The sequence below is a fragment of the Micromesistius poutassou genome (assembly GCF_964030765.1).
Source record: "Micromesistius poutassou genome assembly, chromosome: 10".
Classification (NCBI taxonomy): Eukaryota; Metazoa; Chordata; class Actinopteri; order Gadiformes; family Gadidae; genus Micromesistius; species Micromesistius poutassou.
In genome coordinates this window covers 13,165,995-13,183,056 of record NC_140280.1, presented here as the reverse complement: position 1 = coordinate 13,183,056, position 17,062 = coordinate 13,165,995, and the positions used below count along the sequence as shown (strand labels likewise).

Genomic DNA, 17,062 nt, shown 5'->3' with positions numbered 1-17,062 from the left:
AGAGAGAGACACCCAGACCCAGAGATATGAGAGAGAGAGACACCCAGACCCAGAGATATGAGAGAGAGAGACACCCAGACCCAGAGATATGAGAGAGAGAGACACCCAGACCCAGAGAGATTAGAGAGAGAGACACCCAGACCCAGAGATATGAGAGAGAGAGACACCCAGACTCAGAGAGATTAGAGAGAAGAGACACCCAGACCCAGAGATATGAGAGAGAGAGACACCCAGACCCAGAGAGATTAGAGAGAGAGACACCCAGACCCAGAGATATGAGAGAGAGAGACACCCAGACCCAGAGAGATTAGAGAGAGAGACACCCAGACCCAGAGATATGAGAGAGAGAGACACCCAGACCCAGAGAGATTAGAGAGAGAGACACCCAGACCCAGAGATATGAGAGAGAGAGACACCCAGACCCAGAGAGATTAGAAAGAAAGAGATAGAATATGCAAGAGGTTGAAGGAGAGTAAGAGAGAGAAAGAGAAACAAATGGATAAAGAGAAAAACGCGAGAGAAAGAGCGAGAGTAATAAGAGGAAGCGAGATTAGAGCCACAGATGGAACGGGCTGAGGGTTCTCCTGTGTGTGCTTGTGAGCTCCTCAAAGCAGCGGGTGCTGAAGGTGTGCCTACATGAGAGAAGTGATGACGCTCTTGCTGTTGGTTCCCTGGAAGATGCTGGGCCTCTGCTGGACCACGCCCTCAGGGGTCCTCACAGAGGGAGACGGGGAGCGCAGGTAACCACGGCTAACTGGCCTGCCCGGCTGCTCTGAACCTGGAGGGACACACACACACACACACACACACACACTTAGATTAAACACAAGAGACAGACTATTGGATGACATTAATGGCGCATTTCCACCGGAGGGTGCGGGTCGGTTCAGTATGCAAAGTTGGAGTACTGAGACACCTGAAAGGGTGTCAACAAGTTTGAGCTACACACGCCGTCCATTGATTGGTAGACAGAATCGTCCCTTCCGTGCGACGGGGGGATAAATAAGAAACAAACACAGTAGCCGCAAGGTATTTCTAAGGCGTAAGCTTGGTTTATTGAAGAAAATGTTGCGAAAAAGTTATTATTTTTCCTTGGATTTATTAGCAGGCTACACTGTGTCGGGCTGCTATGAGATCACGATGCTTACGTAGCTGCCGCGGCTATCGCCGTCCAGCTTAAACCCCGCCCTACCGTAAGGTGTACTGTCGGCGGTGGAAACGCGAGCCATAACTGAGCTGCGCCGAACCGCACCTTCACTACTCCACCAAGCCGCACCGCGCCGCTCGGTGGAAACGAGGCATCATCTACTGTTTATCCACTATTGCAGTCCCAGCTTCATTCATAGGGCATTAAGGGGTCCATCCATCAATCTAAAACATACTTGACCAGTAGGCTGGATGGATGGATAATATAGATACACGTTAGCGCTCACAAAGTGGAAATGTTTATCATGTTCACCTTTGTGACATAAAGCGGAACATAAAAATGCAATCGATGAACAACAAGCCTCGACTCTGCTCACCGCTGCGGATGTACGCGCTGGCGCCCGCGGCAACCAGATGCTCGCGCTCCCGCATCTCCCGTTCCCGGTGCTCCCGCTCCTTCTCCCGCTGCTCGCGGTCCCGGTGCTCGCGGTCCCGGTGCTCCCGGTCTCGGTGTTCCCGGTCGCGCTGCTCGCGGTCCCGCTGCTGCTCCCGATCGCGGTGCTCGCGGTCCCTCTCCCTCTCCCGCTCCCTCTCTCGCTCCATGCCAGCGGCGTTGGCTGCTGCGGCTAGGTGGCCTGAAAGCCCAAGGACATCACACACACACACACACACACACACACACACGCGATGCATAAAGTTTCGGTCCACAGGCGCTGGAAGGAGGGAACCAGGGCGGGGTTCAGAATGCCGTGCCAGGAAACCTTCTCCGAGGTGGCGTTAGACTGGATCCCGTGGTGGTTTTACTAGGGCAATAAACTCAGGTTGGACCATTACCGTTAGAGGCCACTTCAGCCAGGACTGAACCAGGCTGCCAGTTACTAAAGCATATGTTTCTACACAAGCAAAGCTTGGTGAAGACTCAAACATCAAGATATATTACCATTGGGAGTCGACAAAGTGTTATAATATTATATTATATATTATATAATATGTTATAATAAAACATTATTTATTCTTACAAGAGATTCAGCTTGTATTTAACATATACATTAGTAAAATGGGCCATTCCGGCTATTGGCCTAATACCAATAATACACTTAATAATTGGCTCCAACTATCAGCTTTGTATCATGAAACCATGCTTTCAAACAGGCAGCCTAGCAATATATATATAGTTTAAATATCAAGTACTTTAAGAGTTAAGAGTTACTTCTTTGCTGTACTCAAGTGCATGCCTATCCCCCCCTTTAAGGGCAGATGAGTTGGACTGATCCGTCTGCAGATGGACAGGACTGTACCACCAAAACCGTCCACCAGGGGATGGTCAAGTGCCCTTAAAGTGGTCACATGTGAATCACCAACACCACCACCTGGACCTTGTGGAGAGGTCCACTGGAAAGGCAATGTAAAGGGGGACGGAGAGGAGGAGGAAGGGGAGGGGGGGGGGAGGTGAGATTAAGAGAGGGGGGGACAGTGAGGGGGTGCGGTCCTCACCTGGCGATATGGAGGCTTGGTTGAAGGGCCTAGGAGGGAAAGGGGGCTGAGCTCCGGGGAGGTAGGCGATTCGTTCCATAGTAGGGGAACCTGTTGCCCCAGGGTGAGGTAACAGGATAGTTGGAGGCATCTGGGCTAGATCAATAATCCCTTTTACAGACAGAAGCAAAGGGCCAGCGGTGAACAACAAGAACCAATTCCATCAGTCTACCTGGACGCCGTGGGCCCCGCAATCAGCTGGGGACCCATCGCCCGCCACGTCAGTTATAGGTTTACAGATCAGCGTGTGTGGAGCCCCAGGGGCGTGATTAGAGAGGCTGGGGGGCCGGGCGGCTACATGGAGCCGAGCCCGGCGGTACCAATTTGTACGACCCATAACCCGATCACTGAGGAGTAAGGCCCAATCAGTGGCAGCCCTCCTCAGCGGTTACAAAAAAAAAAAAAAAACTGCTAATTTTGTCGAGGTCATTTGCTTCTGGGCGTCTGGAAAAGGATAGCCACTACAAGGTACACACACATACACACAAACACACACACACACACACGCACACACACGCTGTGGGAGGCAGGCCTGCGTCCTACAGCGTCCCCCCCCCCCGGGGGCGCGGTTGCATACCTCGAGCGCCGGCCGGATACTGGATGGCGATGGACTGTTCCCGCGGCGACAGGCCGCGAGCCAGGTCTGGCCGCGGGATGACCTGCATCTGCTGGGAGGTGATGTAGTCATTGAGGATGGTCTGGCGCGTGGTCTCCATGGTGTACAGCTGGTAGGTGTTGGGGTAGCCCGCTGGCGTCGGCTGCCGGGGGAAGATGTACGCGCCTGCGGCGGGACGGAGACGGAGCGGTAGAGGGGGTTTTGGTTTGAGTGAGACGGCTCAGGAGGTTCAACCAAGTCGCTTTTTTCCCCCCCCGCTAACTAATGCAGAGGAAACTGCTAACTAGCATCCCGATATTGACTAGCCTGAAAAGAACTAATTCTAGTTTTAATGGTAGCGGGGCGTGTGAACAAAGGTCATAACAAAGGGAAAAATATGTTTGTATTCAGCCAACTACCACCTTACCCGCCCACTACATTATCCAGTAAATCCCCATTTTATTTATTTGCATATCCATATTTTTGATCAAGCGGCTACCATTAATACTATTATTAATAATAAGAATATCCTGATTATTTTATACATCGTACAGTATGACCAATAAAATAAAACACTGAATTGGCCCTGTGTCTCCATGAGAGGTCTACAGTCCAGTCAACGGAGCACATGAATAATTGGTGGAAACGCAAACTACAGCTAAATGTAGCCGTGTTAAGGCGGGTCACCAGGGCGACGAGGGGGAGGCTCTGGAGGAGCAGCAGCGGTCGTACCGGGGTCCAGCACTCGCTGGAAGGCCATGGTGGGGTCCAGGTGTGGGGGCAGGTGGTACACCTCCCCGGGGACCATGGGGCGGAGGTGGGGGTCGAAGGGGCTGTGGGAGGCCACCGGGTCGGACACGGGGGACTTGGCCGGCACGTTGTCCCTGGGCGTGGGGGTCATGACACTCTTCCTCTCGTGGGACACCGCCTTCCCGGAGCTTATGCCTCCTTTGTTAGAGAGGAGAGAAGATGCAGGTTTGGGTGTCAAGCATGTTTGCTACAAGCAGCACTTGTGAAATAAACAAATCCCAAGCGTCGTGTCTTGTCCTCTCAGACCCCCACAACCCTGTATTTTAAGCCCACTTAAAATGCAGGGACGTGGGATATAAGATCGCTTAATAATTGTAGTACAAAAAATTAGTATACTTATAATATAATAAAATTTGTATTCATAGTCTGGTAGCGAGGTTGCTTGGCGACTACCGGAGCGGTTCTAGGTCTGAACCTCAATGTTCCAGCGGTCGCCAGAGCGTTGCACACACCGGGTACAACCGGGATTATGACCCTACCGTCTGGGGCCCGTCCCAGCATGGGCGACGACCGGGAGTTGGTGCTGTAGTTGACGGGGGTCCTGCGGGCGTTGGCGTCCTCGTACATGCCGGGGCTGAGCTGGGTCCTGTTGGCCTCCTGGTGGGTGGAGCGCAGCACGCCGGTGGAGTTGACCACGGACTGGCGCACGCGGTCCGTGGCCTCCAGCTGGGGGAGGCCGTGGGACATCTTGCCGGGGCTGGTGATCAGGGACTTGACGTTGTGCTTGATGGCGGACTGGTTCATAGAATGGATCTGGGGACAGGGGGGGAAAGCCGCTTGATCAAAAATATGGATATGCAAATAAATAAAATGGGGATTTACTGGATAATGTAGTGGGCGGGTAAGGTTAGTACAGAGCAGTGGTTCCCAAACTTTGGTTCGGGACCCCACTTGGGGTGGATTGCCCTGGATTTGAATATGGAGTTGCAGGAAATTGCTGAGCCATCGATAGTCAATTACATTTTATATTTATTTATTTTTATCCACTTTATATTCAAACTGACTTCCCAAACGATTCACGGCCAACAAGCAAACTTATATTTACTTGTGTGTAGTAGAGCAATCTCATTATGTTCACCGGAACATTTATAATACCGACGCAGATGTTGACGGGGGGATAAATTGGTAAATTTGTGGGGGAGCAGAAGCACAAAAGTTAAAGTTAGCGCCACAAACATTCCAGAGCTAGAAATGGGGCCCGGGGCTGGGTACTGGGTACTACAGGTACTGGGTTAATTAATCCTCAACGCCCGCAGCCAGGCTGCTCCCAGCATTCAAGTCACTTGTCATACAAGTGTGCGTAACGACTAAAGAGCGCACACGGCGAGACCAGTCCACGGAGCCGCGGTCATACCTGGGACACGGATCCCTCCAAAACCCTCCGGTCCACCATGTCGGGGGTCTTCCGGCTGTCCCCGCCGGACTGGTCTTGGCGGGGGATCTCGTGGATGGAGCGGCCCGGCTCCTGGATGGTGTTGACTCCGTCGTAGGGCTTGCCCTTAACGATGCCCCCGTCGAAGGAGCGGATTGGCGGGCTCTCCCTCTTGATCTGCTTGTATTTGGGGCTGTCGTCGTAGGCCTCGGCCGACGTCCGGGGGGTCCCTAGGAGTGAGAGCGCGCACATTTAACCAATGAACGGTTTTTGATGAGCAATGGGGGGTAGCCAGGTTCTTTTAAAGTGTGTGACGTCAAATGGCTTCAAGTCAAACCGAAAGGAAAATCAAATAAGCAAATAAGTTGTTCCACCAAAGATGGTGGAAGCACTGGGAAATAACTACAGGTGGTTCTTAAACTATTCCCTGTTAATTAAAATAATGTGTCCTTCTAATCTATTTATGAGCTACTACAGCTTCAAGAGGAGGGACTACCTTGCATAATGGATCCGGTGATGAAAGACCTCTCTTTGGAATCTCCATGGAGACCCTCCCTAGGCAACGCTCTACCCAACAATCCTGAACAAACAACAACGTACCTTCAGATAGTCTCATGGATAACATGAAGACACATCTCCATATGGATACAGTTCTTTATAATAAAATGACAATAAACGTTAGAACAACACATCTCACTGTGTACACATTGAATCAGCAATCACGCGAATATAATTATAATCAAAAACAAATTAAAAAACCTCCAAGTCTCAATATCATAAAATATATATTTAATGACTGAATAAATATAATCCGATAGATATTTAGATACAATCAAACTACCTTCAAACGGAGCTACGTCGCGGCCAGGAAGTCCTCTGCCCATGGGGCCCTCCATCATGTCACAGGAGCGCTTCAGGTCGTGGCCGGCCCTGGGGCTGCGGGTGGCTTCCCTGGGGTTCTTGATGGCTGTAGAGAGGCCCGGGGAGAGTTTAGAGTCAGCTATGAGGAGCAGGGTCTCCATAAGGGAAAGTATAAGAATTGCACCCCTGCTATTTAAAATGACCAGCACTGTAAACATGGTTAGACTGATGGAGCCATAAAGGATTGCAGCATTCAATAAACTCTTAGTAGTTTACGGCTCAGGATGTTCAACCAGGTGACTTGTTTCGCTAACTATGCTAAGTAAACCGCTAACTAGCATGCTAACATTGACTGGCCTCAAAAGAAAGACATAATGAGTATAAAATGTGACGCAAATCGTTGAATTGTTACTTTGCCGTAGCAAAGCAAAATGGCTGAATGGAAAGCTAAGTAGCAAGGAAACCACTGGCAATAGCCACAAGACGTCTCACCGTCGTAAGAGACGATGTGGCTGTTCTTGCCCTCGTAGATGACGTGACCTTTGGGCATCTGCTCTCCCCGGCTGCTCTTGTCGGGGCTGCTCATGTCCTCAGTGGCCAGCTTGGTGATGGTGCCCTTCAGCAGGTCAGCAGCGATGCTGGACTGGGGCATGGCAGGTGTACCCTGGACAGCACACAGACAGGAAGTGTAAGTAACCACCACCCATGATACACACACACACAAACAGACATATATACACACATACTCAATTAATGGTTTAAGTACTTTAATATCAAATATCAGTACAAATATCAAACATTTGCTGCTTTACGTTGCCAATTCGAATATTTGGTTCATGGATCATAAAATATAAAGGAATAGTTTATATTTTTCTTGGCTGCTTGTCAGATAAAGATTAATCCCCAAAAAAGTTTTTACATTAAACGAAATTAATGGTTGGTTGCAGCACTTGGGTGTATATATACTGTATATACACCTGGGTATGATTAATAAGAAAATGAGTTGTGATCGCAGGCTATGATGAATGACATCTGATCTATATTTTACACAGGATTGCAAATAATCTGATGGACATGAAGTCCCTTTGTCCCCATTTCCTCCCAAAGGACATTGTTAAGAAGGTGGTACCTGGGTAATGGATCCACGGCCATAAGCCAGGCCCTCGCCCATTTTGCCTGGGTTGCCCCTCCCATCCTGGATGGACGGCATGGAGCCTGGGGGGAGGGATGGGGGAGAGTTGAGATTAACACAAATACCAAGGGAACGTGATCCTGTGTGGAGAGAGCGGGTAGCAAAGTGGAACCGTTTGAAACTCCATCGTCTAGCAACATCAATGGCAAACTTGCAGCTGGAGTTTCAACCACGCTCACAACCTTTTAGCCTCGTCAGTGGCGTCTGTTCATTTGGTTTGTTGTTGTTAAGATCCCCTGAGAGACGGAGAGAGAGTCTACGGAAATGTCTTTGTGGAGATGCATCCGGTCCACACAGCAAAGGGAGTAAAGGTTTTTGAACTGGACTCTGTAGTACATTAAACCCCTTCTGCTTCAGCAGTGAGCATCATAGTCTGTCTGAGTATGGAGGCTAACAGTGGAAGACTCAATGGTTAGTTCTTAAGCAATAAAAAAACAAAGAAACTATGTATTATGATGCATTGCAGGTTAGCCATTGCGGGGATTTTGTACAGTACACCAGTAGTAGTGTGAATGGGAGAAACTCAACGTGGAAGACACAAGTCGGTGAACGCATGGAGTGCTTAGCATCGCCGCGCGGGCCTGTCAGCGCTGTTTATCCGGTGTGAATGGGGCCATTTGTCGGAACAGGAGAGCTACAACAAAACCGCCGCAACTACAAAAACAACTCCAGGAAGTGGGTTCTAAGGACGCCACTAATTAGAGTTGCCCCCGGCCTTTTAAAGAGGATACGAGGGGGTTCCAATGCCTCAGCGACCACAATCAACACAGGCACACAAACTCAATGACATCTCAAGATATCTCGCTGTACAGAAAAAAACTTGGAGGAAAAGGGTGTGGCATTTCCTGTACAGCAGCGAAGGAAAAGGCATCTTGAGGTGAACAGGCGGTTTGCAGAACAGAATGTTTACGAGGGGCATTATGCTACCGATCTTAAACCTGATCATCATGCATGGAGGGCAATGAGCCCCATTACAGTCTGTAGGGTTTTTAAATGAACCATTTAATGGGGGAACCTGGCTCTGAGATCCACATCTAGAACATAAATACAAGTTGGAGAAAATACAGGAACCCAATTTCAGCAAGAATGTCGATATAATGTTGCGGCTTTATGCTGCAATGGCAGCGCAGAATGCTGTTGATTAGGCACATTGTACTTTACTCTTGAACTCTATCTAATTAGGGATCACTCTGTCTGTTAAATATGATGAAGGGATCAAATATCCATCCTGTCGAAATGGTGATAATTCAATGAAAATGAGCATCGGCATCAACCTGGAATGAGAAATGAAACTCCTAGCCAGATGAAGGGGAATGGAGTCCTGCTTCAGCCAGACATGCATATGAAATGGCAGCCTCTACCCGGAAGTACGGTTAATAGATCAACGCAGCACCCCTAGTGCGATGTCTTAAGGAGGTCTATTTTTGAAATGGCTGGTATGGGCCAATCCCCATCCCGGCCGGGGGTGAGAGCAGAGGAGTCCTACCGGGCTTGCTGTGGTCCTGCTGTCGGGGCAGGCCCAGGGATATGGAGCCCGGGGAGCTCTTCGTCCCCTCTGGTCCGTAGATGGCGTGGGAGGGGAGGTACGTGCCGGGAGTTCCCTGGAAGAGCAGGAATGAAGAGAGCAGATCAGCACACCAGGCCGGGTCAGGCCGAGGTCGGAAAGAGCCGGCGCCGTTAGTGACACGCCTTTGCTTTGAAGTCGGATTGGGATTCATGTTAGTGCACATGTCCCGTAATCTGTACAGTTTACCTAGTAGGCGTATAACCATTTCTGTTTCGATTTAAAAAGGCTCTTTACATACAATATACCCTGCTTTGTGTGTTAACTAATATTGACTTTGCTAGAGGATTATGCGCGCCGTTTGATACGTCTGTCGTGGTGTGTGTGCGTCCAACAGAGAGGATCACTCATATCCATGTGAAAGCCGGTTCAAATCAAATCTAAGGGCGGTTGATTGAGCTGCCGCTCGGGGAGCTGACCTGGGAGATGGAGCCACCCTGGATGAAGGAGGGCTTGTCCGTGTGCTTGGAGGTGGGAATGAGGGGCGGCGGAGCTGGAATGTTGGGGGGCCGGCTGTGCCTGAACGACACCCGCACTGCCTCCGGCATGTCCTGGGCCGTCTGGCTGGGCGTCGGGTGCAGGACTACAGCAACACAGAGAGAGAGAGAGAGAGAGAGAGAGAGAGAGAGAGAGAGAGAGAGAGAGAGAGAGAGAGAGAGAGAGAGAGAGAGAGAGAGAGAGAGAGAGAGAGAGAGAGAGAGAGAGAGAGAGAGAGCAATGAAAGAGATGAAAATGCTTCCATGGATTACGTAAAGTGACTGCAGTCGATAACGTATTCAAGTTAGAATCCAACGCACACACACACACACACACGTCTCTGACCCAGCGGAGAGTATATGGTTCCACAAAGAGCTTGGTAAGGGTTTAAATAGCAACAATAAAATATTAAGTTCCACCATAACGGGCTGATACAGGCACAGTGGATCTGAAGTCATAAAATGTCGGCTCTGCGCTCTGCCCTTGGGGCCGCAAGCAGACGGTGGGGAGATGGCCAACTAAATGGATTAACAACACACACACACACACACACACACACACACACACACACACACACACACACACACACACACACACACACACACACACACACACACACACAGTGTGGCTCATGCCCCCGCACTTAACAAAATCAAAAATGCAAATGGCCGTGGCTGTGTTATTAAGAGTTCTTCCAGTGGACACGGACGTCGGCGCTCTGACAGAGCCGACCGGGGGAAGACAACAAACCGCTCTATGACGCGAGCGATACGTGAATGGGCCCAGCAGCCGGGAGGCATACGGCGGGGGGACGGGGGGGAGATGACATTAATATTCATTCTGCCAGCTCATTGTTGACGATGGTGGCTGGAAACTTGGTCGGACGGTTAAGATGTGCTGCAGCGTGAGAGGAGGGGAATGAACGTTGACGATTCAAAAATTATAAATAAAAGCCATTCCCTTCAACACTGAACCAATAGCTATTGTGACGGCCCTGAAGACTTTTCGTTTTACTTCCAGCTCAATCCCATCGGATCAAGGACATGCAAATGGTGCGACCAACGACAGATGCTACGCTGCTATTGAGATATAGTAATGACAATTATATATCTACATCGTTATATCTCAATGACAACACAGCATATAAAAGGGAAAAAAAGCCGCATACAACTGGAGATGGAACTAATCTAAAACAACCATCGCTCAACATGCCCATGAAGTGAGGGTCAGGCGCCGGCCAGAAACAGCCCACAACGTGGGGGGAAAGAAAGGCCCAGTAGCTAGCCAACAGTAGCTAACAAAATGGCAGAAAGGGCCCACTGGTGATGGGAGAGATGGGAGAGAAAAAGGGGGCAGGCAGGAGTTGGATGAAGAGAGGGAAGGGGGGGGGGGGGTGTGCAGGTTACCTGGAGGCACACTGTAGCGGGAGACATTGGGGGCGCTGGGGTCGGACTGGGCCGAGGCCTTGCTCAGCTCTCTTGGGGAGAGCCTGTAGGGGGAGCCAGGCCGGCCAGACTGGGCCTCTTGCTCCAGAGCCAGCTTCATATCAAAAGGCATGAAGGGGTAGGGCTTACCTGCGGGTCACAGGCACACAGGACACAAGGGAGGAACACGCACTATTAGGAGAGGAGGGATTCAACAACACACCGCCAGGGACCTCGAAGACCACCCCCGTAACCTGGATGGAGGATTGTGTGACTTCATACACCCAGGGCCCTTGAACTCCACGGTTCACCGGGCTACTGTGCCAAAGGGCATGGTAGTCATCCATTTGGCAACCGTGCAGATGAATCAGTCAGAGGGTTCCCTATAGGCCTTTCCTGGCAAGGTGCTTGAATATCCCCATGTACTGGGATGCACCGGCCCGACACCCATAAAGCTACGTACACTACCCCCTGGGGAGAACATAACGGGTCTGCAAAGTGGCACTCAGCTTCCACTCTTACTTATGCATGCAATCGGAAAAAACGACAACGTGAACTGGGTCAGCCAAGTTTATATTCCTGCTCTTGCGTTTCATTTCAGAATTCCCCCTCGTTCGACCACCGATCAAGAGACAAACGAATGAGGGGACACAGGAACCGAAAGAATAAATTCTTGGTGCGAATGGTCAGTCGTTCACAGACCACAGGAGGCCTCCTCAAACCAAAAAGACAGATGGAGAGGAACAGCCAGACGAGGACAAAGCAGGGTGTGTGTGTGTGTGTGTGCGTGCGTGCGTGCATGCGTGTGTGTCTGTGTGTGTGCGTGTGCGTGCGTGTCGTCCCCTCACCATCTCGCGTGCTGAAGGCGGGGTGGTTGGGGGGACGCCGATCCAGCTCCCCCTGGTCCTGCCTCTGCTTGTCCTCCTGGTGAGCAGACTCGTGCACCGCCTTGATCTGGTGCTGGAACATAGTGAAGCCACTGATGGGCACGCCCCCAGGCCCGTAGGGACCCTGCACCTGCGTGGGGGGGGGGGAGAGAGAGGGAGGAGGGAGGAGGAGGAGGCGGTCAGTTACCCAGACTTCGGTGCGTATCAGGAGCCAGGCCCTCAGTCCTACCCTTAAGAGGGCTTTGAGATTGTCGCTGCGATTAAGGGCTATGCCAATAAATTGGACTTGACACAACCTCGCCAGGAGAGCTGCTGGTCATGGTGCCAGGAAGAGAGCAGAGAAACGGAATACTCTCAGGACTACGCTGAACTGGCTTTCCAGGTTTCAAAGTCACAAAAGGACATGATTTGATGCTTTTGTTTGATTAATGCTAGTCCAGGATATGTTAGGGTCTAATATGCTGGGCCGCCGTAATAAGTGTTCCTTCTATTGACAGGAAACCATTCAGAAATATGTTCCAGGTGTGTATCACACGGCACAGATATTGTATACGGACGAACAGGCCGCATACAGTAGAGGAATAACAATGGGCTGCTTGCAGCCCAGGTGTGGGGTGATCCTGATACAAAATAAATAAATACTGAATGGTTTGTTGACAAACCATTTCAAAATGTCGACGGGGCGATTCCCTGAACGCATCACTGTGGATCCACTTCCTGTCTCCCTGCCTCTTTAAACAGCTCTACTGCATCTGCGGTGGGTTGCCATGGTGACTTACCATCGGGGGTATGTTTGCGGCACGCTGATGCAGCTGCTGCATGTTGAGCTTGGAGGAGACCAGCACGGACCCCGGGGGCCCCAGCATGGAAGGCTTGTCCATGGTGTACATTCTGGAAAAAGAGAGAAAAGCCACAATCCGTGGGTCATCAGACCTACGCTCGACCACCGCCATGAAATCAACTGAGGCGGCCCCCAGAAAGCCCCGACACCCACTTCTGCCTCTCGGGCTCCGCCTCCACGTCCTCGTCGGCGCTGCAGGTGGCGCTGGAGTCGTTGTCCGAGTGGAGCTCCCTCTGCCGCTCGTCCGCCTGGCTCTTGTCCCCTCGCTCTTTAGCCTCGGGCTCCACCTTCACCTGGACCTCGCCGCCGCCGCCGCTCCTCAGCTCCAGGTCCTGGGGCTCGGTCTTGGGGTGCAGCACGCCGGTGTACGGGGCCACCCTGGCCCTCTCCTCCAGGGTGCCCGCGTCGCCCTCGGGGCTCTTCTCCTGCTTGACCCTCAGCTCGCCGTAGGGCGTCTCCTGGGCCTTGGAGCTCCCGCCTGCGCCCTGGGCCGCGCCCTGGGCCGCGCCTTGGGCCGCGCCTTGGGCCTGACCCTGACTCTGGGCCTGACCCTGACCCTGACCCTGACTCTGGGCCTGGGCCTGGGCCTGTTCCGAGGGGTGGCTGTTGGCCGCCCCGCCGTCGGCCCTCTTGCCGTCGCCGGCCTTGGAGGGGTCGGCCTGCGAGGGCGACGGAGCGCTCTCGGTGTCCGAGCTGTTGTCACCGGCTGACGGGACGGGGAGAAGGCGGAGGAAGAGTGCATGAGTGCAAATCCAGCAGAAACGATGTTAAGCAACCCTGATTATATTGTCCATGCTAGTTCTACCATGACACGGTTTTAAGGGATAAGATGGACTTTTATCATTGATTAAGTCTTTGTTTAATTGGTATACCTAAACTGGATGTTCAATGGGTATAAATGAAGTGCAGTGATTTAAGCGACGCGTTTATCCAAACTGATATTTATTTGGTTTATGTATCAGTTAGGGAACTGCATCTTACTCAAGGGGATGCCAGTAGAATGGGCATGTTGGAGTTTGAACCCAGTAGTGGTTTAGATTAGCTGCTACACTATATAGACGAATATACCGCTAACATACATGATAGACTACAACCTGTGCTGAAAATCTCTGGTTGGATCTTGGCGAGTTAAACTGTAGTCCATGGAAATAAACTACAAATTGTCATGGAGACTTCAAATGTAACTTAATGCTGTCAATAGCAAGCCCACGACAACTACAGCCTACACATATTAACACAGCGTCTCAGCAAGCAGAACCGATGCATTATATACAATCACATATAAGAATGAATGCAGATATGCTGATGATTAGAACAAAATGGTGTCCAAAACAACAAAACCACAACAATAAACCGATCCAGGATACTTTAATAGATAACCATGTTTGACCGTGTAAAACAACTTTGATTCTTTCCAGACACGGCAGTGAGTATGCACTGCAGGACCAGTGAGGCAGACTACAGCTGCATTCCAACCAGCAAGCCTTCTTCAAAGTCTTCAAAGCCAGAAGACCGTTACGCAACATGGGGCCCCCCGGCGCTCAGGAATACTTCATAACTTTGGATTTTACCGCACATGATTTTCCCACATTGCACACACTTTACAGCACAAACGTTTTTTTTCCCTCCCTTATAAAACTGGAGGAGGATGGAGGAGGATATAAAAAGGCTCCGGTTCCTATTTATTTTATATAACCGCCTGTTGGCTCCTGACTGTCACGCCCCATGCATGAGGTGTCACAGTCTTACTGCCGACTCGAATCCCTGAGACACCTGAGAGCACAGCGGGCTACGGGGGTCCTACAAACACCACATGGCGTGTGCGCGGGCCTGCATGCGTGCGTGCGTGCATGTAGTGTGTGTGCGCGCGTGCGTGAGATAGTTTCATCGCGCCGTTCGTCCCTCTGACCTTCGCTATCGTCCTGGTTGTCGTCGTCGTCGTCGGCCGACGCCGTGGCCAGGCCTTCGCCTTGGGACATGTCCGCCCTCGCCCGCCGTGTGTCCTGAGGGCAGATGGAAACACGGCCGTTAGCCACGGAGCCCATCATAGATTACCCATGATGTCTTTGCCCTCATGTTTGGTAATGCCACAGGCGGCACTCTGGTTGACCTCACAATGGAAAGGGGGGTTTGGGGGGGGGGGGGGGGATTGCCGTGGTAACATACTTGTTTATGCTGCTGGAGTAGGTTGTCGAGGTTGTGTCGCCGCTTGTAGTTGAAATAGAAGTTTTTGCACTGCGCCTCGCTTTTGGTGCCCACCATTTTCGCTATGGCCGTCCAGTTGCGTCCGTGCTCCACCAAACCTGATGCAAGAAGAGCCAGAGCACCAGGCGACTTAAGCACGGAGTGCCAGCAAACATCGGAGAATACACTAGTGAGGTCAGGTCCCAAGAGGAGCAGATCTGTCAGAGCTACACTGCAGTTGGAGGTTGGTTAGGGTTAGGATTAGCATTAATTGATTCAATTAATGTCAGTTTAACACCGGTGCCGGCATGCGTCCCATCCACGTAATAGAGCCGCATAACAGAAGTAAGCACAAATATGTTTTTGAGCACAAATATCCGACAAATACAAACATTGAACAATTGTACAATATTTGGTCTATATCGTGATAATGCAGTAATTCAACTAAAAGGGACCCCAATTTAGCTAAGAGCGAAACTGAATGTATTTTCGAGTCGGCACTCAGAGCTCCATAAACACATTCCACCACAGGAAGCGTTGGCCCAAATGACGGGACCTCTCAAGATGCCTACAGGAAAACCCTAAGAATCTGAGCTTACAATGAGTTCAGGTTGAACATGGGCCAGGGAGTCACTTAACACTGAGCGACTGCCAGACTACCGCCGATAATAGGACAACCTCCCACACAACTCCTGTAACCCTGGTGACCCCTCTCCTTCCCCTTCCTGCCTGGCATTGCTTATTAGAGTGGACACGGCTGGCATTTAACCCAGTGCCCGCTACATAGGTAAGCTCAAAGCCTAATTAGTGCTCTTGCCAAAGGAGCCAGAGCAATGGGGCATTGTGACTCTCGTCCTGTTCCCAGTCCCTTCAATAGAACAACAGTCACCATTCAAACAGGGTAGATAAGGCACCATGTTGATTATTGCTGGGGCGTTTATCAACGAAAAGGAACTGCCAATGAGTGCGTGTCTGCTAGTCAAACTTGTTGTTTGTCCTTCCACCCATCAACGATAAAGTTCATAGAATTGATGCACTCTTAATGGACTCCGCCCACTCATGCGAAGTACACAACCGTAACCGCCTTTTATGGTACGCTGTCCACAGCAAGGTCCGATCGGGTACAAACCCCCGGCTGGGCCCTGCTGACGCAAGGTTAAAAGTTGGCACCAAAGACTTTTTTTTTTTCTGTTTCTTTTTTTCAATGAAGTCAAACCAGACAATTCCCTGGAAATGGCTGCGGGACGGGTCGTTTCGTAAGGCGTTTACTCTATGGGGAAAGTTCCCTTACTTCTGTGAATGTTTTTATTTGAGTTTCATCATGATTTTGGCTAGCCGGTAACAGATATAACGCACTGCATGGACTGTTGACCGAACAATTGTACAACCAAATAGTAGTAAATAACACATCTCGTGGGCGGGGGGGGCTTAATCTAATAGGGTCAATAATTGGTTGACCTGACAGATCATATGACCTATCGGTTATGGACTTGATAACAGCTAAACCAATAGAATCTATGTTCGATAGCTGACACCAAAAATAGCATAATGCCACACATTATTCTCTTTTCAAAAGGCCCTTGTCCCGGGACAACAAGATAAGGCTCACACAACACAAACTAAATCTCATTAAATCGATAACCTTCTGTCTTAATCTAAATAATCTTAATCTTAGTCTAAAACAAAGATCACCTGTCTTAAACAAAAATGAACAATTAAGACCAAACACAAAATTACTCAAACAAGTTTGTAGATGTCACTGAAGCTCAGTTTATGTGTCAAAAGCTTGCTGTGCAGTCATACCTCATTCATTTCCCACATTGCATACAGTTGCCAAGACACAACTTCAAATGAATAGTGCCAAACATTCATGTGAACAGTGGGCAGAGAGAATCATTTTGAATCCACAACCCCAGGGACTTTGATAAATGCTGTGCAGTTTCTCATTCACACAGAGGGAGACATTTCCCGGACTCAGTTCTACCACGCCAGGAACGAAGTCATAAAAAGCAATCGCCTCCCTTCAATACGTGGAAGAGCAAAGGCATCCCAAAGCTTCAGTCGAGAGTCGTCCTAAATCAATCCTCATTTGTCTCGCTGCAGACACTAACCTGTCCCGTGTCCTGTTGCACCTCCCGGGGACCTTAATAGGGGCCCGTGACAGACAGTGCTGTTC

At 50.4% G+C, this 17,062-nt stretch overlaps 1 protein-coding gene across 5 annotated transcripts in view; it reads right to left on the bottom strand.

The window, feature by feature from the left end:
* ncor1 (nuclear receptor corepressor 1) overlaps positions 1 to 17,062 on the bottom strand; it is a 54,367-nt gene that overhangs the window by 7,301 nt on the left and 30,004 nt on the right. For 3 of the 5 annotated variants that reach the window (XM_084473779.1, XM_084473780.1, XM_084473783.1), the window contains 19 exons: positions 14,869 to 15,005; positions 14,612 to 14,705; positions 12,856 to 13,408; positions 12,641 to 12,752; positions 11,823 to 11,991; positions 10,957 to 11,124; positions 9,493 to 9,656; positions 8,996 to 9,110; positions 7,447 to 7,532; positions 6,810 to 6,981; positions 6,298 to 6,423; positions 5,953 to 6,036; positions 5,439 to 5,686; positions 4,564 to 4,837; positions 4,007 to 4,222; positions 3,257 to 3,460; positions 2,641 to 2,790; positions 1,524 to 1,781; positions 637 to 778 (listed from right to left, as the gene is read on the bottom strand). In XM_084473779.1, coding sequence (XP_084329905.1) covers positions 637 to 778; positions 1,524 to 1,781; positions 2,641 to 2,790; positions 3,257 to 3,460; positions 4,007 to 4,222; positions 4,564 to 4,837; positions 5,439 to 5,686; positions 5,953 to 6,036; positions 6,298 to 6,423; positions 6,810 to 6,981; positions 7,447 to 7,532; positions 8,996 to 9,110; positions 9,493 to 9,656; positions 10,957 to 11,124; positions 11,823 to 11,991; positions 12,641 to 12,752; positions 12,856 to 13,408; positions 14,612 to 14,705; positions 14,869 to 15,005 — 3,472 coding nt within the window. The remainder of the gene's footprint in view (positions 1 to 636; positions 779 to 1,523; positions 1,782 to 2,640; positions 2,791 to 3,256; positions 3,461 to 4,006; positions 4,223 to 4,563; positions 4,838 to 5,438; positions 5,687 to 5,952; positions 6,037 to 6,297; positions 6,424 to 6,809; positions 6,982 to 7,446; positions 7,533 to 8,995; positions 9,111 to 9,492; positions 9,657 to 10,956; positions 11,125 to 11,822; positions 11,992 to 12,640; positions 12,753 to 12,855; positions 13,409 to 14,611; positions 14,706 to 14,868; positions 15,006 to 17,062) is intronic. The other 2 variants (XM_084473781.1, XM_084473782.1) reach the window with 2 other exon arrangements.